Source organism: Cavia porcellus, unplaced genomic scaffold (genome assembly GCF_034190915.1).
Source record: "Cavia porcellus strain 051 isolate PalLab524CR breed Dunkin Hartley unplaced genomic scaffold, mCavPor4.1 scaffold_25, whole genome shotgun sequence".
Taxonomy (NCBI): Eukaryota; Metazoa; Chordata; class Mammalia; order Rodentia; family Caviidae; genus Cavia; species Cavia porcellus.
In genome coordinates, this window is record NW_026947508.1 from 29,534,265 (window position 1) to 29,560,498 (window position 26,234).

The 26,234-nt window shown below is 42.5% G+C and overlaps 2 protein-coding genes, 1 long non-coding RNA gene and 1 pseudogene across 9 annotated transcripts in view; 1 reads left to right on the forward strand and 3 right to left on the reverse strand.

Annotated features, from left to right (window-relative positions):
* Meaf6 (MYST/Esa1 associated factor 6) overlaps positions 1–3,872 on the reverse strand; it is a 29,173-nt gene extending 25,301 nt beyond the window's left edge. For all 7 annotated transcript variants that reach the window (XR_010043086.1, XR_010043085.1, XR_010043083.1 and 4 more), the window contains exons 1-2: positions 3,704–3,872; positions 2,594–2,709 (exon numbers count right to left, since the gene is read on the reverse strand). Coding sequence is in view for 3 of the 7 variants with exons in the window: in XM_063236097.1 (XP_063092167.1) it covers positions 2,594–2,709; positions 3,704–3,793 (206 nt within the window). In the remaining 4 variants the exon portion in view is untranslated. The remainder of the gene's footprint in view (positions 1–2,593; positions 2,710–3,703) is intronic.
* Positions 3,873–7,020: 3,148 nt separating this feature from the next.
* Positions 7,021–13,641, forward strand: LOC134473003 (uncharacterized). Its single transcript, XR_010043087.1, has 3 exons — positions 7,021–7,848; positions 9,406–9,583; positions 13,509–13,641. It is a non-coding gene; the product is annotated as an uncharacterized LOC134473003 (long non-coding RNA).
* Positions 8,095–8,220, reverse strand: LOC111757221 (small nucleolar RNA SNORA2/SNORA34 family; annotated as a pseudogene).
* Snip1 (Smad nuclear interacting protein 1) lies at positions 11,021–24,719 on the reverse strand. Its single transcript, XM_003471117.5, has 4 exons — positions 24,429–24,719; positions 23,779–23,881; positions 13,636–14,234; positions 11,021–12,421 (listed from the first exon to the last, which is right to left on the reverse strand). The coding sequence occupies exons 1-4, from the start codon at positions 24,653–24,655 to the stop codon at positions 12,157–12,159; spliced, it is 1,194 nt and encodes a 397-aa protein (XP_003471165.1). The 5' UTR covers positions 24,656–24,719; the 3' UTR covers positions 11,021–12,156.
* Positions 24,720–26,234: the final 1,515 nt, after the last annotated feature.

A 26,234-nucleotide genomic window follows, 5' to 3' on the forward strand; every position in this document is an offset into this window, starting at 1 on the left:
CAGATATTTTGAAGACATCAAAAGGCGTTATGATATCTATTGAATTCATAATGTTTTGAAGTCCTGTATCTTTTACACTGGTTTGTTTTGATTGGTTTTGTTCCATTTCATCCTCTTTAAAATAAAAAAATAAAAAAAATTTAAAGACCCTGTCTTTAAAAAAAAAAAAAGAAGAAGAAAGTTTAAAAGAAATAAAAAAGATTAGCACAGGAGTGAGAATGCTTGCCCAGGCTGAGCAGGGAGGCCCTGGGGACAAACTCAAGTACCACAACACAACAAAAAAGACTGCCAGGCAAAGTGGCAAGAAGAACTCCTCCCTTTCTTTTTTCTTTTTCTTTTCTTTCTTTTTTTTGGTAGTACTGGGGATTGAACTAAGGGGTACTCTAACATTAAGATATATCCCATTTTCTCATTTTGAAAAAGGGTCTCAATAAGTTGCTCGGGAAGGATTCAAATTTCAACTGCTCCTGACCAGTCCTATATCATAAAACTAAAGAGAACCCAGCATGGCAGCACAGATCTAATCTCACCAGTCAAGAAGCTGGGGTAAGCACTGTGAGTTCAAAGTCAGCCAGGGTCACACAGGGAGACAACAAAAACAAAAGTAGGAGTACATGACTGTAACCTCAGGCTGAGGAAGGAGGATCCCAAGTTTGAACCCAGTTTGGGCAAGTTGGTAAAGCCCTATCTCGAAATAAAAAAATGTAAAAGGGTTGGGGATGTAACTCAGTGCAAAAGCCTAGGGTTCAAGAAACTAGAAGACACAGACATAACAATGAAATGCAGGGCCAGGGATTTAGCTCAGCAGCATAAGCACCTGCCTAGCAAGTGCAAGGTTGTGAGTTTAGTCCCCAGTACCAAAACAAACAAACAAAAAAACTAATCGAATGCAATACATCCAGATCTTGGGTCAAAATAAAGTAGCAGCAGGGACAGAGGCTCACCCCTATAATCCCAGCACTCTGGGAGGCTGAGGCAAGAGTATGAAAAATTCACTCAGTCTGTGTAATTTAGTAATTTAGCAAGACCCTGCCTCAAAGATTAAAAACAACCCAGATATAGTGGTGTTCACTTGTAATCCCAGCACTGTAACTTTGGAAATCTGAAGAAAGGAGAGTATTAGGTGGTACTATTAATGTGGTGCTCATTTTCTCTATAGGATCACTGTCAGAAAAACATTCATGTTCTCAGAAAGTGACGCTGACATGCAAAGCCTTGTGACATCTGCATCTTTCAAATAGTTAGCAGGAAAAAAATGTGTAGGGAAGAGAGGGACATAACTACAAAGGACGTACACGACAGAGATTATTGTGGTGATGGAACAGTGGTATCTTGACAGTGGTTACATGAGTCTATACATATTACAAGATACCACAGAACTATATATGTACATTGTACCAATGGCAATTTTGAGGGTTTTTGGAGTTATTTTGTCTTTTTGAGATAAGGTTTCACTACGCAGTTCAGGCTGGCCTCAAACTCACAGCAATCCTCCTGTCTCAGCCTCCTGAGTGCTGGGATTACTGGCATGCGCCACCACACCTGGCAAATTTTGGGTTTTGATAATGTATTACAGTTTCATGAAATGCAACCACTGGTAAAAACCAGGTGAAGGATATATGAGACCTTTTTGTACTATTTCTGCAATTTCCTATGCATCTATAATTATTTCAAAACTAAAACAATCTTAAATGAATGTGTTTTTATGTATTACAGAAAGACTGTGCAGTACCATGCCCCCAGTGAATACAGGTGAAGGACACCAAGTACTCATGTACTCTTTCCTTTCAATTCTATAGATGCAAAAACTTTGCAAAAATTAAGAAATTCTTACAGGGCTGGGGATTTAGCTCAGCTGCATAAATACCTGCCTTGCAGGCAGGCAGTCGTGAGTTCAATCTCTGGTACCGATAAAAATGAAAAAGACTGGAGCCACCAAGTAAAGAATGGTACACTTGGCACATACATATAGCAAAAACTGTGAGGGTGGAACAAGTGACTGATTAAGATGTAGAAAATACTAAAAGTGTGCTCTGTGTCAAGTGCTGTCAATATTACACATATTTCATTTAAACCTGTGGCACAGGTCTAACTTCTCCTGTATATACCTATGGGCTTGTCCAAGGTTAAACAGTGAGGTAATGGTTTAAGTCCAAGCCCAGAGATCTTTCTACATCACTTTTTTTGAGACAGGGTTTCACTATGCAGTTCAGGCTACCTTTTAACTCTAGCCCAGGGTGGCCTCGAACTCATAGCAATTGTCCTGCCTCAGCCTCTCAAGTGCTGGGACTACAGCATGCGCCTTTTTGGAGGTTTTGTTGTTGTTCTTATCGTTTGGACTTTTTGAGGCAGGGTCTCACTATGCTGTTCAGGCTGGCCTTGAGCTCGCTTTGGAGCCCAGGATGGTCTTGAACTTCCAAGGATCCTCCTGCCTCAGCCTCTTGAGAGCTGGGTTTAGAGGTATGTGACTCCACATCTGGCTTTCCACACTATTTTACTACAGCCTACCCACAAAGTTCCTTCTAAGAACATACAGCCCTAAAAATACTTCCAAGGCACAAAAGGAAAACTGGCTTAATATTTTAACACTCACTTTTGGTTGGTCAGATACCGATCCCAGCCACGAATAATATTGCCATACATCTGCGTGTCTTCTAGATAGCTTCCTTCAAAAGCATAGATCTGTCTCTCCAAGTTTGCCAGTGTTTCCTGAGATGAGAAACGAGGACAGGGAAGAAAGCCTTTTAAATATAAACATTAGAGATGACTGGACTGAAATCCTAGTATTAGATTTATAAATCCTGCTCACCAACACTGAACCATCTTTGGGGAGAAATGGACATGGACAAGGCCAGGACACTCAGGTGCAAGACAGTCCTTTGGATATGATGGGCCCCTTTGTGAACAGAATGGAATTCACGAAGCCTGGCTTCAGAAACACACACAAATGTGGAGAACTGCTTATACTTTAGAGAGAAAGCTGGGCGTTAAGAACAAGACTGGGGCAGGACGTGGGCAGTCTCTACTCCCCCTCAATAGGGTGTCACTACCAGGAAAGGCAAGAGTGAGCAGCAGCCTTCCCCCAATTCACTCTCCTCCCCGCAGCCTCAGCTGCCTCTGAAAGGCAGCCCTGCTGCCAGTTGCTATGGAAACCTGGAGGGACAGCGTCAGGTGAGTGGTCCTCCCCCGCGCGCCAGCCCCAGTGCAGGGCCGGGAGCGCCCAGCCTCCAGGTTCCCGGGACCCCGCGTGCACGTCACAATTCCCAATTCCCCAAGATATGTCCTCTCTCCTTGCCCGTCCCTAAGATGTTCCCAAACGCAGCACATCCCAGTCCGCTGAAAACGCATTTCGGAAGGATGTCCCTGTACTGAAACGGCCGAGCTCCTGCATCCTCCGGAGGCCGGGCTGGGCGTCGGGGCTCCCCTCCCACAGCCGCAGGCCGCACACCTCTGAAGCCTACCGCACGCCCGGCCGGCCTCTGGCGCCCCGGCCCCGCCACGCCCGCCGATGCGCGCTCCCGAGCCCGGCTGGCCGCTCCCCACCCCCACCCCGCGCTTGCTCCCGATCCCGCTCCCGTCGCCGAGCCGCGGGCCGGGAAGCCGAGCCGCCCGCGGGCCGCGGAGAGTACCCGGGTCCGGGCCCCCGAGCTCCCCCCGGAGGAGCGGACAGCAGCGCGGCGGGCGCGCCACCCCAGCCCCTCACCGCCAGCTCCTGCTTCCGCTTCACGAGCTCCGCCAGCTCTCGCCGGGTATCCGGGATCTGCGGCGGGGCAGCCTTGTTGTGCATCGCCATGTTGGGCTGGAGCGGCGGCGACTGCGCGAAGCTGGGAGCGGGTCTTTTCTGATGTTGTCGTCGCAACCGCCAGGGGGCGCCCCGCGCACTGTGCCTGCGCGCGCAGCTTCCGGCCAAGATTGAATCAGGGTGCGCGCGCACCCCTCCATTCTGACAGCTCTCCTTGCCCTGGGTCTGGCCTCTGAGGCTTACAGACCCTGCAGTCTACCGAGTTCAAAGCAAAACTGCTGCTTTAGCCTTTCTGCATCCATTGAATTGCATATGTCAGAAATCTGCGTACCATCCTCACTCTCCACTTGGACTGAGATCCAAGCCAAAACCCAGTTCGGTGGGCTGCACTCAGGAAGACATCACAGTCCATTGCTTTGTTTCTGCCTTCTGCCACCAACTTGGTTCGTTCAAGGCTTCCCCATTTTTGGCCACATTACTCCAACAATCCTCTTATCCCCATCCTTGACCCCATTTAGTCTAACATCCATAATGGTGCTAGGATGATCTTCCCAAAGCAACACGATATTTCCCTTTAAAACATCTCAGTGGATTCCCCTCGTCCTTTATAGAGACAATGTGTAAGTCGACTGAGGGCACAGACTGGAGGCAGAACTTTCTCGTTCAAAATCCTTCCTCTGCATTCATAAACTGTCATCCTGGGCAAGAAATTATTTCACTTGTCAAAATTCCTTTATCGTAAAACTGAGAATCTACATAATACAGTTCCTGTAGGGCACAATCATATGTCTAGGGTTTGGCAAGCAATAAGGGTTGTGTTAAATTTGTCTTTAAGCTCTACTATCTTTAATGTTTTCCCTTTGCCCCGATTTACTTCTCTGTTTTTTAGTATTCTGCAATTTCAATTTCGCAACCATGAATCTAGCTGAGATTTTTATCTTTCATTTTTGTATCGTCCACTAGTTATGGGCAATTCTGTCATCTTTTTAAAAATATGCCTCTTCCTCATTCTCTCCCTCCTAAAATTCAAATATAAAAATTTTTTGAGCCTCAGTCTGGGAAGAATGAGTTCTGGGATTACAAATTTGTGCGACCAGGCTCAGCTTTTTCTTCTCCTCCTCCTGCTCCTTCTACCTCCCTCCCTTTCAGTGTTAAGAATCAAAGCCAGGGCCTGACATATGCAAGACAAATTCTCTACCACTGAACCACGTCCATAGGCCCCATCTTGGATAACATATTTTGTGTGTTGATATTGTAATCTGGAATTTTGGTGAACTCCCTTATTAATTTTGAAAAGTTTTTCATAGATTCCTTGGGATTTTTTGTAATGTAAATAGTCACTCAAATAGGAAGTTATTTTTCTTTGGTACCAGGGATCATGACCTTGTGTTTGCCAGGCAGGTGCTTACACCAATGAGCTAAATCCCCAGCCCTAGGAAGTTATTTTGTAGTTATTTTTTAAATGTAGTCACCTCAAATAGGAAGTTATTTTGTCTTTTGTTATGTTATGTTTCCTTTCCAATGTGAAAGCCTCTTCTTATTGTGCCAGTTGGCTCCAGTACCATGTCTGATAAGGGCAATGAAAGTGGACTCCCAGCTGAGCGTGGTACACATGCCTGTAATGCCAGCACTCGGGAGGCTGAGACAGGAGGACAGTTTCCAGTTTAAGACCAGCCTTGGCTACAAAGTGAGCTCAAGGCCAGCCTGAACTGCATAATGAGACCCTGTCTCAAAAAGACGAACAAACAAACAAAAAAAAGTGAACATCTTTAGCCTGTTCCCATGCTTGGGGAGAAAGCACTTAGTCTTTCATTGTAAAGTGTGATGTTAGCTGTAGAGGTCTCATAGATCTTCTTTATTAAAGAGAGAAAGTGTCTCTATAGTCTCAGTTTGCTGAGAGTTTTTATTATGAATGTGAATTTTGCTAGAAATAAATATGGTTTGCCTTTTCAGTCATATAGGCACACACCTGTAATCCCAGTTACTCAGGAGGATCAGAAATTCAAGACCAGCATGGTAAGTTGAGATCCTGTCCCCTGCCCCCTCCAAAAAAGGGGATATATTTCAGCACTCTCTGCTATGAAAGGAAATAAAGACTGCATAGACATTCTTCAAAGACATGCTGTTAGGTCAAATGTGGTTACCAAGGCTGAAGTGTAGCTCAGTGGTACAGTCCTTTGCCTAACATATGCCAGGAACTGAGTTTGATAGGTTTACTCCATTATTTTCTTGATTGTTTACTATCACTTTGATAACTTTTTACTAATTTGTCAGTTCTTAGATGCTTTCAGAAATCTTTTTGTATTTGTTTTCTGAGTGAGCATGGTGACCAATAATCCCAGCTGTTCAAGAGGCTAAAGGAAAGGGTTAGGAGTTTGAGGCTAGCCTGGGATACAGAATGTTAACCCTAAAGTAACTAAATAAATAGGACTAGAGAGGTAGGCTAGTTGCAGAGCACTTGCCTAGCATATACTGATGCACTGCAGAAGGACTTGGATTTTATTCCTAGCATCAAAAAGAAAAAAATGTTTCTTTTCTTTTTTAAATACAATTAAGTTTATTAGTACACTTTAGATATACATTATGATCATATTCATCATAGGGAATTAGCACCTGTACATGATATATTTTGCTGCCACCCACAAGACAGGGTCTCGACATGGACCTCAGACTGGCCTTCCAGTCACATAGCCCAAGCTGATCTCAAACTCACAGCAATCCTCCTGCCTCAGCCTCCCAGTACTGGGGTTATAGGCATGCACCACCATGCCTGGCCAAAATAAAAAAAGAAAACTTTTACCTTAAAAGTTTAGCAGGTAGCTTGAAAAGGCAGAAGTCTCACCTCTATTCACCTATTGAATTTCAAGTTCTTTCAAAGCCTCCCTACACAATTTTGTTCCCCCTTAGCCTCCTCTGGCAATCTACTCATTTTTTGATGCATAAGGCTTTCGTTGTTTCTAAGACAGGCATGGTGGCACATGCCTGCAATCCCAGCACTCAAGAGGCTGGAGGCAGAGACCGGAAGATCGCTCTGAATTCTAGGCCAGCCTGAACTACATTGACACCATCTCCAAAAATCCAAAAACAACTACCAAAAAACCCCTATTTCTCTGCATTTCCACAATCCTGAGCTTCTCCCATTAGTGATCTGAGTCTCCCCAGACTAAGACACAGTCCATCTATCACATTGCAAATGTGGCATCTGGTCATCTAGCTATTCAGGAGGCAGAGAGGGAAATATCAGTTGAACCCAGGAGTTGAAGACCATCCTGGACTGCTTAGCAAGAACCTCTCTTCATGTGACTTTTTGAATTGCAGTCCTACCTACCACTGTGTGAGCTTGATCTGTGCCTCAGTTATCTCATTTGCAAAATGGAATGTTACCTGAAGGCTGCCTCATTGAGTCATGTGAATGAAATGAGTTCATCCAAGTTAATACCCTACAAAATGCTTAGACCTTTACCTGGTCCACACAAAGTGCTGCTCAGTAGTGGCCAGTTTTATTGTTCTCAACTCTTGGCACTTTGGCACTCAATTACTGGCCATCTATTTTATCAATCAACATGATCATTTCCAAGTATCTCTCATACTTTATGAGGGATTTGCCTGAATAACTCTCCACCCCCAGAAGTCCCACCCATTATTTCTTTGAACCCCCAATGAGTTGAGCAGCCAATGTATCAAATGTCTTTCCCTGCTACTCTCTTCCAGGTGGGAAGGAACAGTCTAGAAGATTACTTGAATCAGGATTGAGTGAGTCCCCTCATTCCAGCCCTACAACTATGGGAGTTTAGATAAACAATTTATAGACTCCCTTCCACTGCTGCTTCCTGGACTGTTGAACTGGGCACAATGCCCTCTTAATGATACTGATTTAAAGAAAAACAATAACAAACTTTTTTTTAATTTTAAAGAGAATAAGACAACAAAACAAAACAATGGAAACGATATTGGATTTCAAAAACAAGGCAGTAGGAAATCAACCATGGTTACTGTAATGCACACTGCTATCCTCTAAACAGATGCTCAGACCACCACACACAGGCATGCAGAGTAAGCACCAAGTTGTCTCTTTACTTCAGCTGCCATCACCTCAGAAATTTCAGGTGTGAACTTCTAATTTCTTTTGCAGCTGTGTCATCAGGGCTTGTCCTGGGTGGGCTGGAGGTCTGAGATTGCACCCTGCTTCTTTATCCTCCAATCTCAGATTCCTGGGGTGGCAGAGAGGTGTGGGAAGGCTGTTCATCCATGTTCCCCCAAAAGCATTGGGGCCTTGCAGGGAAGGGTTGCTTTCTCTCCCCTGGGCCCAGAGGGGCTGGTTCACCAGGGGGCATGGCCTTACTAGGTGGGGAGGGGATTTCTTTCTAGTGAATTGATCATTACATTTCTAAAGTTCTGAAACGGCCAACAGACAACAGGAAGATAGCACTTTGGGCTCCAACTTGACACCAACAGCTATGTAGTTCATACTGGTCCTGAACTCACTACATAGCCCAGAATGGCCTTAAAATTGCTGTAATCTTCCTGCCTCAGCCTCCTAAATGCTGAGATTATGGGCATGTGACACCATGCTGAGCCAAAACACAAGCAAAATTATTTTTAATAAGGCATAGTGGCAGAAGCCTGTAATCACAGCACTCTAGAAGGCTGAAGCAGGAAGATTACTGATTCAAGCCCCATCTAGGCAAATTTGTGGGACCCTACCTCAAAACATAAAATAAAAAAGGACTGGCAATGGAGTTCAATGTAAAGGCTCTGGGTTCAATCCCCAGTACCACCCCTCCAAATATTTATATATTGAGTATATATATATATATATATATATATACTCAAACATCATCTTTCACAAGGTACACCCCACATTACAGTTGTTGCTCCATTTGACTCACAGCCATAAATGAACTGTTAGTCTAGCAAGCACAGGAAACTGATTGGATTCCTTTGCTTTAGGGTGGGAATAACTATTTGGGAGTTTTTTGTTTTTTGGGTTTTTTGTCTTTTTCCTTTTTATCGGCACCAGGGATCGAACTCACGACCGCCTGCTTGCAAGGCAGGTGCTTACACCGCTGAGCTAAATCCCCTATTTGGGAGTTTTGCCATTCGGAGTTTTAGCAACCATCTTTTTGTTCCTCATTAGATAAATACACGGGAAACTCTCCAAGAGACCAAATGTTTTGGCTTTACACTCCACTGTATGTCACATTTAGGCTCCAATTAATCGCTGTTCCTCAGATCCACAAGCAATTCCCATAACATGAAAGATATTAAAAAATATAACCATCTTGGGACTGGAGGGGTTAGCTCAGCAGCTTAAGTGCCTGCCTGGCAAGCGTGAGGTTGAGTTCAATCCTGACACACACACACACACACACACACACACACACACACTCTCTCTCTCTCCATATATATATATATATATATATATACATATATATATATATATATATATATATAAACATCTCTATACCATATCAAATGATATTCACTTGATATATATATTTAAGTTGTAAGCTTTTTAAAACTAAGCGATACTGTATACTGGCACCCAAATACAGTAATAAACATTTTTTAAAAAGTTTTCCATTATTTCAGTGACTTCTGCTTTATCTCCAGGACACAATAAAAAGTAATTTGCAAGTTCCATCACTAGTTGTATTTCACAGGCTGTCCTTTGTCAATGTTAAAATGAGGGAGTTCGAATGTGACCAGCAAGAGTGATGCAGAAAAGATCGTGTTCCGTACCTCTGCACAGCCACGAGCCACCAGAGGATGCAGGGGAAGGGATCAGAAGCAGAGGGCTGTGCTGCAGCACAGCCTGCTTTGGGCAGCAGTGATCTGTAGGTAAGCCAGCCAGTGGGGAGAAAAGATGAGCCTGTGACTACCCAAGATGAACATGTTTTTCCAACTTTAGAGATAGTGTCATTTTCTTAAATTTCCCTTAAAAAAAAAAAAAAAGAAAAAGAAAGAAAACAAAACCAAAGACACCTTCCCAGATGTTTGGCATTAAGAATCTGCTCATCGGGCTGGGGATTTAGCTCAGCAGCATAAGCACCTGCCTTGCCAAGCAGGCAGTCGTGAGTTCAATCCCCGGTACCGATAAAAAGGAAAAAGACAAAAAAAAAAAAAAAAAAAAAAAAAAAAAATCTGCTCATCAGGGCTGGGGATTTAGCTCAGTGGCATAAGTGCCTGCCTGGCAAGCACGAGGTCATGAGTTCAATCCCAGTACCGCAAAAAAAAGAATCTGTTCATCCAGGAAGCTACTGCTCCACTAAAGCAAATGTTCACTATGTAACTGGGACCACCTAATGGAAAATGTAAGCAAAGCGGTCATCAACCAGTGTCCAGCAAAGTAACCCAAAGCTACTGGGCAGCAGCTATATGTAGCACACAGTGAACAGAGCCCCTAGCGTGAGATTCCAGATGAATGCTAATCCCAGAGAGACAATCTTGTACCTGGAGGAAGAAAAATATTTATCAAATCTACGTTTTAGACAGATACATATGTTAATATGTGACCAATGGCAATTGTGAAAGTGAGGAAAATAGCAGTTAGAGGGGCTGAATAGAACTCCTTCTAGTTTCCTTTCGTCTGACTTTATTAAGTGTTCTTTTTTTGGTACTGGGGACCGAACTTACAACATTGCGCTTGCCAGGCAGGTGCACTGCCACTGAGCTAAATCCCTGGCCCTAAATCTAAAACTTTTTTTTCTTTTGTAAGCGTTCACTTTTACAAAAGGATCTTTTAATTTCTTTTGAATGAACAGTGAGTTGCTCTCCTACGCACGAGCCAACTTTTGGCCGAGTACATGTGGGAATGTGAGACCCTATTGCAAAACCAATGGAAAAGACAATCTCATCCACTCTAAGCACTCTAAGTTAATACCTTAACAGGGAAGGATTAACAGCAGGAGCGTGTCCCTTCCTCTCCGCTGTCACCTAACAGGAAGTGGTACACATGGCATTTCACTGTGTGAGACAGAGGACAGCCACATACAACTCAGCCCAAGCTCTGGATATTCTGGAAAGGAAAAACCCCTTCACTGCCAGCTCAGTTATACTGTATATACTGTTCCCAAATGTGATAATGCACCAGGGGGTGCTGGGATGGGAGGTCTTGGATTGTAAGGGAGGTACATGTCCTCTTTTTGCTATTTTCTGCTCTCTTTCCCAACACTTTAAATAACTACAATAACTACAACTGATACAAAGGCTCTTTTAGCAGTCAAAACCTATGGATACATCATCTATACTAGGAAAGCACAATATTACCCTTTGAAATGGGGTTATATTTACAAATTTTATTTTTATCCCAAAAATACATATAAATGAAAACCTGCTCTTCAAATGCAGGGAGGCCCATGTGGTATTACATTTTTATCACAAAACATTATATGAAAATCAGTATGCAGCTCTTTAACACATAGTTTATATATATATACACATGTATGTTATGTAAGTAGTTAATACTTTTCTACTTACACACTGTCCTATAGTGAAACACTTGGAAACTCGCAGTCCCCTTGCTTTCCAGCCTTGGGAGGTAAACACCTTTCTGAACAATTTTTAAAGATGAAATAGATACGATAGATAATGTTCTTTAGACATATATACACGTAAGAATAAAGTAGGACCCTGTCAGGTTAAGTGACAGTGTATCTCTCAAAGGGGGAAAAAAAGGATAAACGTTTTGATAAAAATGTAAAACCAAAAAAAAAAAAAAAAAAAAAAGACAAGATGATGAAAATTTTATGTACATGTTCCATGGAGAAATCAGAAATTTTCTCATAGGAAGCAGATCCACAACCCATTTCATCCTCTCATGATATTGAACCAGCACCCTTATTATTAGCCATGACTTTCCTATATAGTCATGTGCTTCAGCAGGTGCCATAAAGCATCGTTTAACAGTCAATAATGAGGTCATGTAGTACCCCCCAAGAACCCCAAAACAAAAAAACAAAAACTAAGTGCAAATCAACTTGTATGACTCAAGAGCTCAACCAGGATGAAGCTTTGGTATATGCTGGAGGCTGTTTTGGTGACCACCAAAGCTTAGTAAGATCCTCTGCTCAGGGCTTTGCCCCCCCCAAACAAAAACTCTTGGTCTTAGTAACTATATAAATAAAGCAACTGTACAAAGAGAACAAGCCACAATTCCCCTGTAAGCACGGGTTTAGTTTCCTCAGTAGCAGATCTGAAAACAAAATACCCACAGGCATGTGGCCGACGTGCCACAGAAAAAGTCCAATGAAATGTAAGTCAGTGTTCTTCATCTGTAATGTAAGCTGGTTGGCAACAGAAGAAAGACTTAAGGCAGTAGGAGGCATTACAGAGAGCAGCACAGTGCTCTCGGCGTCGATCCCAAAGTGTCCCACGAAGGAAAAGGTGTCTCAGGAGTCTGGGTTCTTAGTTTGCTAACTGTCAGAAACTACCTCCTCCTCGTAGTCATCCTCATCGTCCTTCCTGTCTAGTTCAGAGGTGTCTGATGACTCGTGTAGCAGGACATACTCTCTACTGCTGAACCCAAATTTAAGTACATCCTTTTCTTTTAGTTCATAGTATCTCTGTGGCTCAATACGCTTGTTGTTCAGGAAAGTTCCATTGCCTGAGCCCAAGTCAATGATGTAGGGCTTCACCCTTCGGCCAACGGTACCATCGGCACGAGTATATTCCACAAGCCTAGAGAAGGGAAAAGAGAGAAGTAGTGAGGAAAATCCTGCCTCAGTATCCAGCCTTTTTAACCAAGAATCTGTACAAAGTCCAAATGATGTACGTAACCTGGCTTGAATACAATTCAAGCTAAAACTCGGAAATCAGGGGAAAGCACTGTGCTGGATAGTAAAACTGGGAGTGCGGTAGTTTAAATACATGCACTAGAAAAGTAACTAAGAACTCGTTGTTAGGTAGATGCAAGCAATCCATAGTAGATCAAAAGCCTAAAATGCTTGTCGATCCTGTTGTGTATCACTAATAAATGTTTCTTTGGCCTATATTTTAATATATTTTAGCTTTATACCAATTTAAAAAAAGCAGTGAACTTGGACCTCAGTGTCAGGGAGCTAGGTCTGAGCCAGAGCTCTGGTATGATCATTTATTAGGCAAGTCACCTGGCTCTATTTAACTTCAGGTTCCCTTTATGTCAAATAGGAATATTAACTCTAGTCGCATGTTCCTCAGGTGAGTGTTCTAAGGGCCACATACTAACAGATACACTACCTAAGTAGGCACTTGCAGATCTAGTCACCACATATGCGAGGCGTTTTCAGTTCCACCTCCATTAACTTTCATAACAGCCCCATGAAGCAGGAGGAAACAGGCCCAGACAGTGGCTGTCCCTGCATCAAATACTTGGAAAGTGTCAATGGTAAATTCAAAATCTGAGTTTCTGAAACCAAGTTCAATGCTCTCATATAAATAAATGACTGGTAGGCTTGGTGGCACACACCTGTAACCCCAGCACTCAGGAGGCTGAGACAAGACGACTGTCTCGAATTCAAGGGCAGCCTAGGCTACACAGTGAGTTCAAGGGCAACCTAAACTATGTAGTGAAACCCTGTCTCAAAAACAAACAAATATATATAAATAATCGATAAATCTAGTATTAGACATGACAAGTATGGGTTTCTGTGTATGTGGTAGTACTTTGGTTAATGAACATTTTCATTTGTAAACAATTTGGTTGCAAACAGAAGCATTTGGCAAAATTTTGTTTTTGTTTGTGAACTCTGCATTGGGTAACAAACATAAGCACATCCATCTTTTCCAGAATCATGGAACAAATTAAATTCGTAAACTGAGGTACCACCACACACATAAGCAAGTATCAGTCATCCTGATTGCAAGCATTCAGTGTCTGCTGGCACCTTGGATGCTTCCCTTGCAAACACACTTACCGGTACTGAAAGACGGCATGCTGCTTTGAACACGATGGATGATCGATGGGAATGTCTGCAATGCGGCGGTGCCGACCCAGAAGGTAAGCACTTTGTCGATGGATGTACATGACAGGGAGTACCTCGTCATTCTTAAAAGGGTAGAGACGCCACCGTTTTTTGGGGATACGAGCTTCTGGGGGCTCACTGTACTTAATGACTACACCTCGAAAGGTGTTAGTGTCCTCAAGAAGTGCCCCAGAGAGTTCAAAGCTTGGTTTTTCTTTAACAGGCACCTCTCTGTCTTTGTTGTTGCCAGCAGGCCGCGGCACCAACTCCTGAGCACCACTGCCGTTTCCGCTGCCTTCGCTCTTCTGGCGGTGCTCCCGGCGCCTGGCATTGTAAAACTCACGCTGTTCTTCCTGCGCCTGCAGGCTCTGGCCATCTCGCTCCCGTCCCTGAGATGGCCCGCTCCCAGGCCTCTCACCAGAGCTTCTCCTCTGGCGGGAATGACCCCGGTGTCTGTCTCGGTCACTGTTCCTAGCCCTCCTGTGTTCCTGACTGGATGGTTCACGGTGCTGCCGATCCTCCCGCCCTCTCCGGGGGTGATCCTCGTGTTCCTGAAATCGAAACAGACTCAGTTATGTGGAGCAGGCCACCATCTAGAAGGAGCTGCACTTCAGTCTCTGGGGATCTCCATTCTGGCATTCAGGACAGAATCCTCCACAGATGTAAAGTAATCAATCTGTGGTAGCTATGTTCCCTCAGAAGCCTGCTAAGATTATGTGCTATGCTGCCACTTGTCGTTAGGTCTAAGAGCACAAGTTCATTTCTAGCATGCCCAAAAACTGGTACAGAAAGGAAAAATACCCTCCCTTTCACAACATGTATAAACCAGACAAATTTATAGAGGAATATACAGAGAAAACAGAATAATAAAGGATATTAAGTAGTTATATACTAAATACATAAAAAAGTTAGCTTTCTTTTATGCCAAAAATAAAACCACAAGTAAACTTTTTGAGACAGGGTCTTGCTAGGTAGTCCAGGCTGGCAATGAACTCGCCATGCAGCCCAGAGTGTCCTGGAACTGGCAATCCTACTTCAGTCTCCTGCGTGCTGAGATTAAGGTTATGTACCACCAATCTTGTAACTCTGAAGGATAACAAAATTATTTAATGACTAGGAATAAAATTTCCTAGCTTGATCCCTAGTACCACAACAAAACATTAAAGATGCAAGAAACCTGGAACTGGGTGCAGTGGTGCATGCTTGTAAACCCAGCACTCTTAGGCTGAGGCAGGAAGAATCACCAGCTGGATGCCAGACTATGCAACTTGGCAAGATCCTGTCTAAATAAAAATATTTAGAAAAGGGCTGGGAAAAGCACATTGCAAAGCCCTTGGTTTCAATCCCAGTATTATGGGGCGGTGGTGTGTGTGTGTGTGTGTGTGTGTGTGAGTTGTGTTTGAACCACCATGCCCAGTGACATTGTTTTAAAGACTTTTTAAAAATGCAGAAGTTTCCATCGTTTTTTGAAAACTAATGCTCTGAAAGTCAGCCTGGTAGAAAAATTTTCATACACGAATATATCAGAAAATAAATCAGACAAATAATTCAATACAAAAATAGTCAAGCCAGGCATGGTGACAGATGTCTGTAATCCCAGCACTTGGGAGGCTGAGGCAGGATGATCCCTGTGAGTTCAGAGGCCAGCCTGGGCTACACAGTAAATTCAAGGGCAGGCTGAACTATACATATAGCGAGACACTGTCTCTAAATAAATAAAGGGGCTGGAGATTTAGCTCAGTGGCATAAGCACCTGCCTTGCAAGCAGGCGGTTGTGAGTTTGATCCCCAATACCGATAAAAAAAAATTAAAAAAAACAATCAGAAGAAGTCTAATAAATACCCACAGTCTATCCTCACTAATAACTAAAGCATCAGTTCTAAAGAGAATATGAATTTTCTCTTTTAGAGTAGCAAAATTGCTGGGCAGGATAGTGCCTGCCTGTAATCCCAGGATGCAGGAGGCTGCAAGTTCATTGCCAGCCTGGGCTACAAACTGAGCTCAAGGCCAGCCTAAACTGCATAGCAAGAACCTTGTCTCAAAAAGACCAAAAAATAAATAAAAGTAGCAAAATCAAAACAATGGATATTCACAGCACTGCCAGTCTAAGTATAACGTGGCAAAGCCTATTTATGGCAATTTGGCAGTAATTTTTTTTAACTGGTACTGGGGATCGAACTCATGATCACATGCTTACAAGGCAGGCATTTATGCCGATGAGCTAAATGCCCAGCCCTAATTTGGCAGTGTTTAATCAAAATTTCATAAGCTACTAATCCCACTCACAGGGATCTAGCCTACAGAAACTCTAGCAGAAATATAACCATTAATATGAGGGTGTTTACTACAATCTTACTTGCAGTAACCAAAGTAGAAAGTACTCTCATATTCCTCAATAATATAATGTTTAAATGATTACAAATTCATAAAGGGGTACTTCACAGACATTAAAAGTGAATGAGATAATGACAAATAAAAATATTTAGTAGAAAGAAAAACCAGAGAGGCAAGTTTTATAATGGAGAAATCTCCACTTAGCAGATTATTCAGATACTCAAAGGAGTGTTCCCATTGTATTCAACTGGATATTAAGTAAAAATATTTCATTTTAATGCATTCCTGAAGTCACACAAAGCAAGAGAAAATCTCCAAGGGGGAAAGATCAATTAACTATGAGCCTCAAAATCAAAGAGCAGGAGACATACAACGAAACACACCACTGTGCATAAGCAGCAGAAACAAGGCCTACAGATTTAGATACCCAAGGACTTCAAATACTGCGCTAGCAAGATACAGTACAGAACACAACATTCGGGGCTGGGGATTTAGCTCAGCGGCATAAGCGCCTGCCTTACAAGCAGGCAGTCGCGAGTTCAATCCCCGGTACCGATAAAAAAAAAAAGAAAAAGACAAAAAAAAATTAAAAAAAAAAAAAAAGAACACAACATTCATGTATAGGCCAGACATAGTGGCACACTCCTATAATCTTAGCACTAGGGAGGCTGAGGCAGGAGGACTACCATGAGTTCAACGCCAGCCTGGACTATAAATCAAGTTCAAGGCCAGCCTGAAATGCATAGTGAAACAGAAAGACCAAAACAAAACAAACTTATATATAAAACTGTAGATGACTAAGGTTACATTTTTTTGAGTCAGGTGCAGTGGCACACACGTATTAATCCTAGAAGTCTAGTAGGCTGAGCAGGATTCTAAATTTGAGTCCGCCATGGACCACTTAGTAAAACTGCCTCAAAATACAAAAAAAGTAACTGCAACCAGGGCATAATGGTACATGCCTGTCATCTCAGCACTATGAGAGACTGATGTAGGAGGACCTCAAATTTAAGCCCATTTTAGGTAACAATGATTTACCAAGATCCTATCTCAAAATTTGGTAAAACACTCATTTATTGCATTGTCATTGCATTTATGCTTAGAGGGAAAAAACTGAACCTGAATTTGAACAAGATTTGAGATATCATTATCAACTTACAGGAAAAACAAGGGTCACTATAACCTATTAAGTGAACGCAAATTATAAATAAATTGCAAAGGAAAGAAAAAAATGAAGCAATAGGAATCTATAGATTCAACAAGATTTAAGAGTTGGGTGTGGTGGCACACATATAAAGCAGCACAGCAGGAGGCTGAGGCAGAAAGATCTTTCATTTGAAGCTACTGTGAACTAATTAAATAGGTAAAACCCTATCTTGAAGAAAACAAACAAAAGCCAAACCAAACCAGAGACATAAAACACTGATGTATTACAATATACAAATCTTAAATCTCAATACTGATTTAAACAGTAAATTTATACAAAAACCAGTCACAGAAATATGAACACCAACTAGATACTTCATGATAGAAGATTATTTCAAATGAAAGCTATAAATCAGCAGTAGAGTATGCACTCAGCATTGCTGGAGGCAATGAATCCCCAGCACCAAATAAAATCCAGGTGATCTCACATCCATCAGGATGGCTATTATCAAAAAACAGAAAACAGAAAGCTGGGCGTGGTGATGCATGGCTGTAATCCTGGCCCTCAGGAAGGCTGAGGTAGAAGTACCTCAGTAAGTTTGAGGCCAGCCTGGGCTACAAAGTGAGTTCAAGGCAAGTCTGAACCATATAATGAGATCCTGCCCCCAAAAAAGACCAAAAAGAAAAAAAGGTTGAAGATGTAGTCAGTGCTACAGGCCAAGGCTCTGACATTATTCCCAGGCCAATAACAATAAAAAAGATACGAAACAACTAAAAAAACAACAACAACAATAAAACTGGAAGTAACACATACTTCCAAAAAACATAAAGAAACTGAGACCTCCCTGTACTATTAGCAGGAATGATAAAATGGTATCACCATTAGGGAAACAATGTGATGGATCTTCAAAAAATAAAAAATAACTGCCAGGCTATAGCTCAGAGGCATAGCGCCTGCTGGGCGAGCTCGAGGTTGTGAGTTTGATCCCTGGTACCAAAAAAATAAAAAAATACAATTATCATATGATCCAGTCATTGTATTTCTAGAATTGATAGCACGTTTTGAAGAGACACTTGTACATTCAAAGTCACAGCAGCACTATTCAAAATAGCTGAGAGGCGCTGCCACAGATGAACAGATGCATTACAATGGAACGTTACCTAATCCTAAAAAAGAAGGAACTTCTGGCACCTGCTACAGCATGGATAAATCTCAAAGGACATTATGCTAGCTGACATGAGCTAGACACAAAAGGACAAGTAACGTACTGTTCCACTGTGTGAGGTGCCTAGAGCAGTGTAATTCACAGAGACAGAAAGTGAAAGAGTGGTTGCTAGGGGCTGGGAAGGGAGGAAACTTACTGTTACTGGGGATAGCTTCAGTTTTGTGAGACTGAAAGCACATGAATAGATGGTGGCGACAGCTGCACAGCAATGAGAATGTGCTTAATACTAGTAACTGTACGCTAAAAATAGGTGCGATTGTACACTTTATGTTATATATTAGGATTAAAATATTCTTTCTAAAATTAGGTGGGTTAATAAATTTGTGGGAGTTTTTGTTGCATGATAATAAGGACTTATTCCTGGGTCTTAACGCTGAGCTATATCCCAATCCATATTTTATATACATATATATATTTATTTATTTATTTTTATTTATATATATTTTTGTATCAGGGATTGAACTCACAATGTCACGCTTGCCAGGCAGGCGCTTATACCACTGAGCTAAATCCCTGGCCCCATATTATATTTTTTATTTTGAGATAGGGTCTCAGTAAGTCACTAAGTTTTTCAGGATGAGCTTGAATTTGTGATCCTCTTGCCTCAGCCTCCCAGAGTACTGGGATTGCAACTCTTAGAGTGCTACAATTACAGCTGTGCACTGTTCTGGGCTTTGTGGTTTGTCCTTTTTCTAAGAATCTTATCTCTTAGTGCTGTGTTCTTAAATATGTACAAATGGGCCAGGAATGTGGTAGAGTGCTTGCCTAGCATACACAAGGTCCTGAGTTCAATTCCCAGTACTACACACACACACACACACACACACACACACACACACACACACAATTTACAGATGAAATGGCATGTCTGGAACTTGCTTCAAAATAATTTTGAGGGAGGGAAAGGAGAGAAGTACAAACAAAATCAACTCACAAAAATGTTTATGCTGAATGATACAAGGTGGTTCATTAAACATTAGAAATTCTCTGCACTAAAATATTAAACAGAAACAGCCAGACAATGGGAAAACGAGCCAAGCAGAACTTTTCATAACAAGTATCTATCCTTAGGTTCAAAAAGATAAACAAATTCTAAAATGATTAAGAAATTTGCTGCTGGGCATGGTGGTACATACCTGTAATCCCAGCACTTGGGAATCCAGAATCCAGGCAAGAGAACTGCTAGGAGTTCAAGGCTAGCCTGGTTATACACAAGTATTTACTATCTGAGCACCTTGCAACAAAACTGCGAAACAGTATCACAGGGTGCGCCCCCCACCGGTGTAGTGGAACACATCCCTAATCCAGCACTCTGGAAACTGAAGCAAAAGGATCACTGTAAGTCTGACAACAACCTGAGCTACATTGTGACACCCTGTCTCAAAAACAAACAAAACAAAACCACCATTGAAATAAAGAGAAAAAAGAAATAAGAAAAAAAGAAAAAGAAACATATCATCCGACAAGGATAGTGAAGGAAGGTAGGAAGCATACTCATTTATCAAGTCCCATCTTCCCAGAGTGTGAAGCCTGTCTAGAGTGAAGAGGGAACCCCGCCCGCATCAGCAAGACTGACCTCCAGAAGGGTGAAGAGAAAATCCCGAGACTGGGACAAGCCTTCTCCTTGCTACACACAGCCTTGCTTAGAATAACACTCAGTTTCTCCAATTTTCCTAGCCTCTGAAGATAAGCATCCAGACCCACCCCTATCACCCCAAAACAGGACTCCAGGCAGCACCTGTGTTTAATTCACCAGGCCTAAGCTCATTAAGTCCTTTATCCCTGTTTAAGAATCACTCTCTAAGGAAGCTAGACTAGACTCCTTACCATCACCCCACCTCCTCTGTATAATCCTCACATAGCTCTGTGCATCCACTACTATGTCCCTAAAATCTCAGCTTTCAATTTGTGAAACCAGGAAAAGCGCAGCCAAACCTACAGTTTCAACATTTGGTCTCAGTGCTTTTTACCTTCCTGCCCTGCAGGTCTCCCAAATGGCAGAGGTTTTTCTCCCTTGAAACCACGTCTGGGCCTGGATGTATAGTAGGTATCTTCCAGACTCTTCACTGCCAAATCTAGAACACTTACCAGCCCTCCTTTTTACCTAAAACCCCCAGTTCTGAATCTCAGAGACCTTTATCGCCCACTTCTCAGTGACGATGTCATCTACTAGCCCTAAGCCATTTCCTCTCATTTCCTGACCATTGTTCTATTAGCTCATCACTCTTTCTGTAACACACAGGCAGCCTTTCTAACTCTGGTCTTTCTGTTGTCTGAGCTCCTCTCTTCCAGGGATATTTGTCTTGCCTTCACCTCGCTCATCCCTGGCTGTATCAGACCTTTTCATTCCCAGAACAGCAACCCCACCACACTATAATCTCCATTTTAAGGCACCTTTTTTTAGCCATCGTTATTCTTTCCAACTCACATTTTATCAACACCAACAATCCTTATCCCAATAAGCAGCAACTCTCCAATCCTACTACCTTTGCAAGTCCCACACCCTCTCCATGTCCCTTCCTGTCTCACTCAAGTTCCATAGTGAAGCATGATCACTTCCTGGCACACACACTGAAATCCTTTGCCCTCTTCCATTATGTTGCACACTCCTGGCAAGCCAACAAGCAGCAACAACAGGGAAATGAGGCTGGGAAAAAGCACCACTCACTCTTAACTGATCTCAAGACGGACAATTCCAAGCCTCTTCAAGGATGCTCAGGGATCACCCTACGCTTCCCTTATCTACTCACTGTCCCACTGTCTTTTCTCCTCATTCACCGACACATTCTTGCCCATCCCCTCCTCACAGTCAGAAGGAGTCTTTCCCTATCTGCCCACCTTTCATCTATCAGTACACTCTTTACTCCCTACCTGGGACCTTTTCGTGCTATCAAAAGTTAATCCTGGGGCTGAGTATTTAGCTCAGCGGCATAAGCACCTGTCTTGCAAGCAGGCAGTCCTGAGTTCAATCCCTAGTCCCAATTAAAAAAAAAAAAAAAGTTAGTTCTTGAGTTGGGAACTTGATTTCATGCCCTCTTATCAAGAATATCACTCTGGCACTTTTCGACCATCTCCTACACATCTATCTCTGATCATCATTTCTATCAATGTAGCAACATGTTCTCTAGACACCATATTCTACCCCATGAAATGCCAGCTTCCACCCCATTTTTTTCATTGTTTTTTGAAGTAAGACTCTTCAAAAGTTTTTAAAAGGTTACCCATTCCTTTGTTCTTATCTTCTCCTGAACCTCTCTAAACAGGTTTCACCCTTTGATGGGCCTGCTGGTGCTTGCCTGTAATCCTACCACTCTGGGAGCCTGAGACAAGAAGATCACAAATTCGCCAGGTGTGGTGGCTCACACCTGTAATCCCAGCACTCAGGAGGCTGAGGCAGGAGGATCATTGCGAGTTCAAGACCAGCCTAGGCTACAAAGTGAACTCAAGGCCAGACTGAACTGCTCAGCAAGACCCTGTCTCAAAAAGACCAAAAAAAAAAAAAAAAAAAAAAAGATCACAAGTTCAAGCCCTGTCTGTGCAACTTAGCAAGACTCTTTTGCAAAATAAAAAATAAAAAATAGGCTGGGGATACACCTTTGTGTGAAGGTCCTGAGTTTAATTCCTGAGTTTAGCACCAAGAGAAACAACATAACAGAATAAAGATTTCAGAAATACATGTATGCCCCAATGAGTTTTGACAATGGAGCAAAAAGTAGTCCAAAGTAAAAATGACAGTGGATCAAGTGGGCACTACAGGCCATTCACAGACCAAAATCTGGACCTCAATTTGAGTCTCACATCTCATACTGTATTTTAACAAACTGAAAACAGACCATGGATTGAGGTGTTCAACATCATTAGCCACAAGGCAGGAGGACTGCTGTGAGTTTGAGGCCAGCCTGAACAGCATGGAGAAAGCCTGTCTCAAAAAAAATTTAGCCATTAGGGAAAATGTAAATTAAAATTACAATGGTTTATCACTACATGCCTAACATGACAATAATAAAAAATAGTGACAACACAAAATTATAGAGAAATTCAATCATTCATACATTGCTGGTAGAATGTAAAATGTTATCGCCACTGTTATAAACTAAATGGTTACCTCCAAAATTAATATGCTAAAGTATCCAAACCTCAATACCTTGGAATGTAATCATTTAGAGGACAAGGTCGGTAAAGATGTGATTAAGTTGAAGTAAGAGTGGAGCCCTGATCCAGTATGACCAGTGTCATTGTAAGAAGAGAGCTTGTGCACAGAGGGAAGGGATGTGAGGGCACCATAAAAAGGTAGCCACTTGCAAACCAAAGAGAAAAGTCTAGAAGAAATCAAATCTGCTGACACCTAATCTTGGACCTGGCTTTCAGAACTATCCAGAGTACTGGAATTCAGGCATACACCAAGTTTCTTGAGGTTTAAATCTGCAACTACCACTAAAACAGTACAATTCGGCAATTGTACTCCTAAACATTTAACCCAAAGAAACAAACTGTTTGCACAAAAACTTGTACACAAATGTTTAAGCAGGTGTAAGCATAACTTACAGTCCCAACCAGGAAACAAGCTAGATATTCCTTAATGGACTCATGGCAAAATCTAGACTACTGAATACTCTCAGTAATCAGTGTAATGACCTGTATAAAACGCCAAAGAATTCTGTTAACTTAAAAAGATCAACTATGATTCTATTCAAATGATTTCATTCATGAAAAAAATACAGAAATGAAAAATAGATGAGCCAGGCAAGGTGGTGCTCATCTGTAATCCCAGCACTTGGGAGACTGAGGCAGAAGGATCAATGCAAGTTCAAGACCAGCCTGGGCTACTTAGTGAGTCCAGGCCAGCCTGAACTGCACAGAAAGACCCTGTCTCAAAAAAACAAAACAAAATTAGATGAAAAGCTTCCAATAGTTAAAGAAGAATAAAGATATGAAAGAAACGAATGTGGCTATTAAAAGACAACACGATGGATCCTTGTAGTGACAGAAATGTTCTGTATCTGGATTATACCAATAACATTTTGCTTGCAACACAGCACTATAGCTTCGTAAAATGTTACTACTAAGAAAAATGAACATGTCTCTGTATTATTTCTGACAAGTTCAGATTTTCCAGGTGTGAATCAGCAATCAACTCAACATGAAAGGCATAATTTAAGAAAACCCTCAAGCACCCAGTTTTTGGGTAGCCCATTGCAAGTACAGGAGAAATACACTTGTGCTATTATGGGAAGAGGCTCTAAACTTGGACCCAGTATCAAAATACCTCAATCCGGGGCTGGGGATTTAGCTCAGCGGCATAAGTGCCTGCCTTGCAAGCAAGCAGTCCTGAGTTCGATCCCGGGTACCAATAAAAATAAAAAAAAAAAAAATACCTCAATCCATTTACCTCTTTCACTTTGACTGTTGAATGGTGAGGACTTCGGCTTCTTTTACTCCTAGGAGATTTGCTTCTTCTCCCCGACGATTTGATTTTCTTTTTGGCCGGGGACCTATTCGAAACATGGTACACACAGAATTTTACTTCCATTTTAATTCCCTCACATCCATTAGCCTTAAGTACCAGGGTTACTACTAAACAGAAACACATCTGTAAAGGTCTCTTTCCACTAAAACAGTCAGGGGCTTCACTTTGCTAGCCCTGACTTCTCTCTTGAGTTTCAGACCCACCTGCAACTGTCTACCGAAACCCTCTCGCTTACAGGCACCATCACAAGTCACCCTTGCCTTTTCGTTTCCTTATTACCAGCACCCCATTTGCCCCTACAATCATATTCAGTCCAGGAGCAAATCTGTGGCGCTACCTCTTCCTCATCCCTACTCTTCCCTATCACACTCCTTTGAGGGAAGGGGCGAGATCCTGCCCGTTGGCCATAACGCAAATGTCAGGTATGGAACTAAACATCTTTTAGTAACCCCACCCCCCACCGCCTCAGGATTAAGTGCAAGCTGCGGCGCTCTCGTACAGGCCTGTTTCTGACATTAGCCCTGTGCTCTTTTTTCTATGAGTTCCACCAACCCAGGCTGCTTTCCACTTACCGGCTACCTCCTCGGGCTCGGCTGCTGCGGTGGCCAGGGCGGCCAGACTCTCCCGCCGGCGGTGACGGGCTACCGCCGGAAAAGTCCGGTCGACGGTGGACTGCAGGAGCAGGTTCTGGGCTGAGACGCTCCTGCTTCACCACTACCGATGCCGCTGGCATTCCCAGGTCCCCGTCACGGTGCCTTCGCCGGCTCCCCCGCTCCCGTTCGCTCTTTACCTCCTTCATTCTAAGAGTTTGGCAGACCCTAAGAAAAATGGACCGTTCAGCACCGCTCACTAAAGGAAATGACGAATTAGAGCTCTGGATTTCCGTTTCCGGTGTGTGCGCCCTCCCAGCAGCCCTAGCGGTAGAGGCGGGACCATGCGACGCCCCTCCTTATGGGCGGGGCCGTAGTAAAGGTTGATGTGGTGGCGGGAGTTTTAAATTTCTCAATACAGAACTAGCCACTATCGGATTAGGGCGAGAGTTTTAAATTTCAAAAGCAAATTTCTAAACCGGGCGTGGTGGCTCACGCCTGTAATCCTAGCACTCAATCGTTGCGAGTTCAAGACCAGCCCGGGCTACAAAGTGAGCTCAAGGCCAGCCTGAATTGCATAGCGAGACCCCGTCTCAAAAAGACAAAAAGAAAAAAGAAGAAAATTTCTAGTACGACAGTGATAGCGTATCTCTAATTCTAGCACTCGGGAGCCTGAGGCAGAAAGATTGCGAATTCGAAGTCAGCTGGGCTACATAATGAGTTTAAGAACAATCTAATTTGCATAGTGAAACCCGGTCTCAACCAAAACAAGCACCACACAGTAGGGAATTCTTTATCCAATTAGTGGACCGTATGCGGCCGCTAGTGATGGTGTTTGCAAATTATATTGCAGGTGGAAAAGCCGACTTATTAACAATAAAATATATACCAAAAAAGGTGCTTAAACTGATACATTTAATTGTGGATCTAGTAAGAAACAAGAGAACTGCACATAGGTAGTAACTGAAATCAGTGTCTTTTTCCATTTCCTGAATTTTACACTATGTTGTCACTTATCCATTTATTATTTATTTACTTTTGAGACAAGGTCTTGCTAAGCTATCCAGGCTGACCTCGAACTCACTATCCTCCTAGCACGGTCCCTGACTACCTACCTGGACCCTGCCAGTTTCTACCACATCCCACTGCTGAGGTTACTGGTTCTGTAGCTGCTGGGCTCCATTTACACTTAGTTTGTTCATTCTTTTCTTTTTTAAAATTAATTTTATTGGTACATTAATTAATCAAATTAATTTAATATGTATTAGATATACATATTAATAATCTTCATCATACAGAATTTGTACTGATGCATATATTTTTATTCTTGTTTCTTTGTGTGTGTGTGTGTGTGTATGTGTGTGTGTGTGTGTTGAGACAAGGTTTCACTGTGCAGTCCAGACCAGCCTTGAACTCACTGTGTAGCCCAGGCTGTCCTAGAACTAACTCACAGAGATCTTCCTGCCTTAGCCTCCAAAGTGTTGGAATCACAGGTGGGCACCAGCAGGCCTGGCTTCTTTTCTTTTATTATTTTCATGTTGATTGAATTCAGGGCCTTTGGTACTAAGCCACATCCTTAAACCCCACTATGTTTATTTTGATTGTGCAAAATTGTACAAGCTGGATTCAAATTTGCATCCTTTTGCCTCAAGTCTCCCAGAGTGCTGAGGTTATAGACATTCGCCACCAAGTCAGGCTTCTACTATATTTGTATTTTTTTGTTTTTATTTTTGCTTTTTGAGACAAGGTCTTGCTATGTAGTTAAGGCTGCTCTCGAATTTGTGGCAA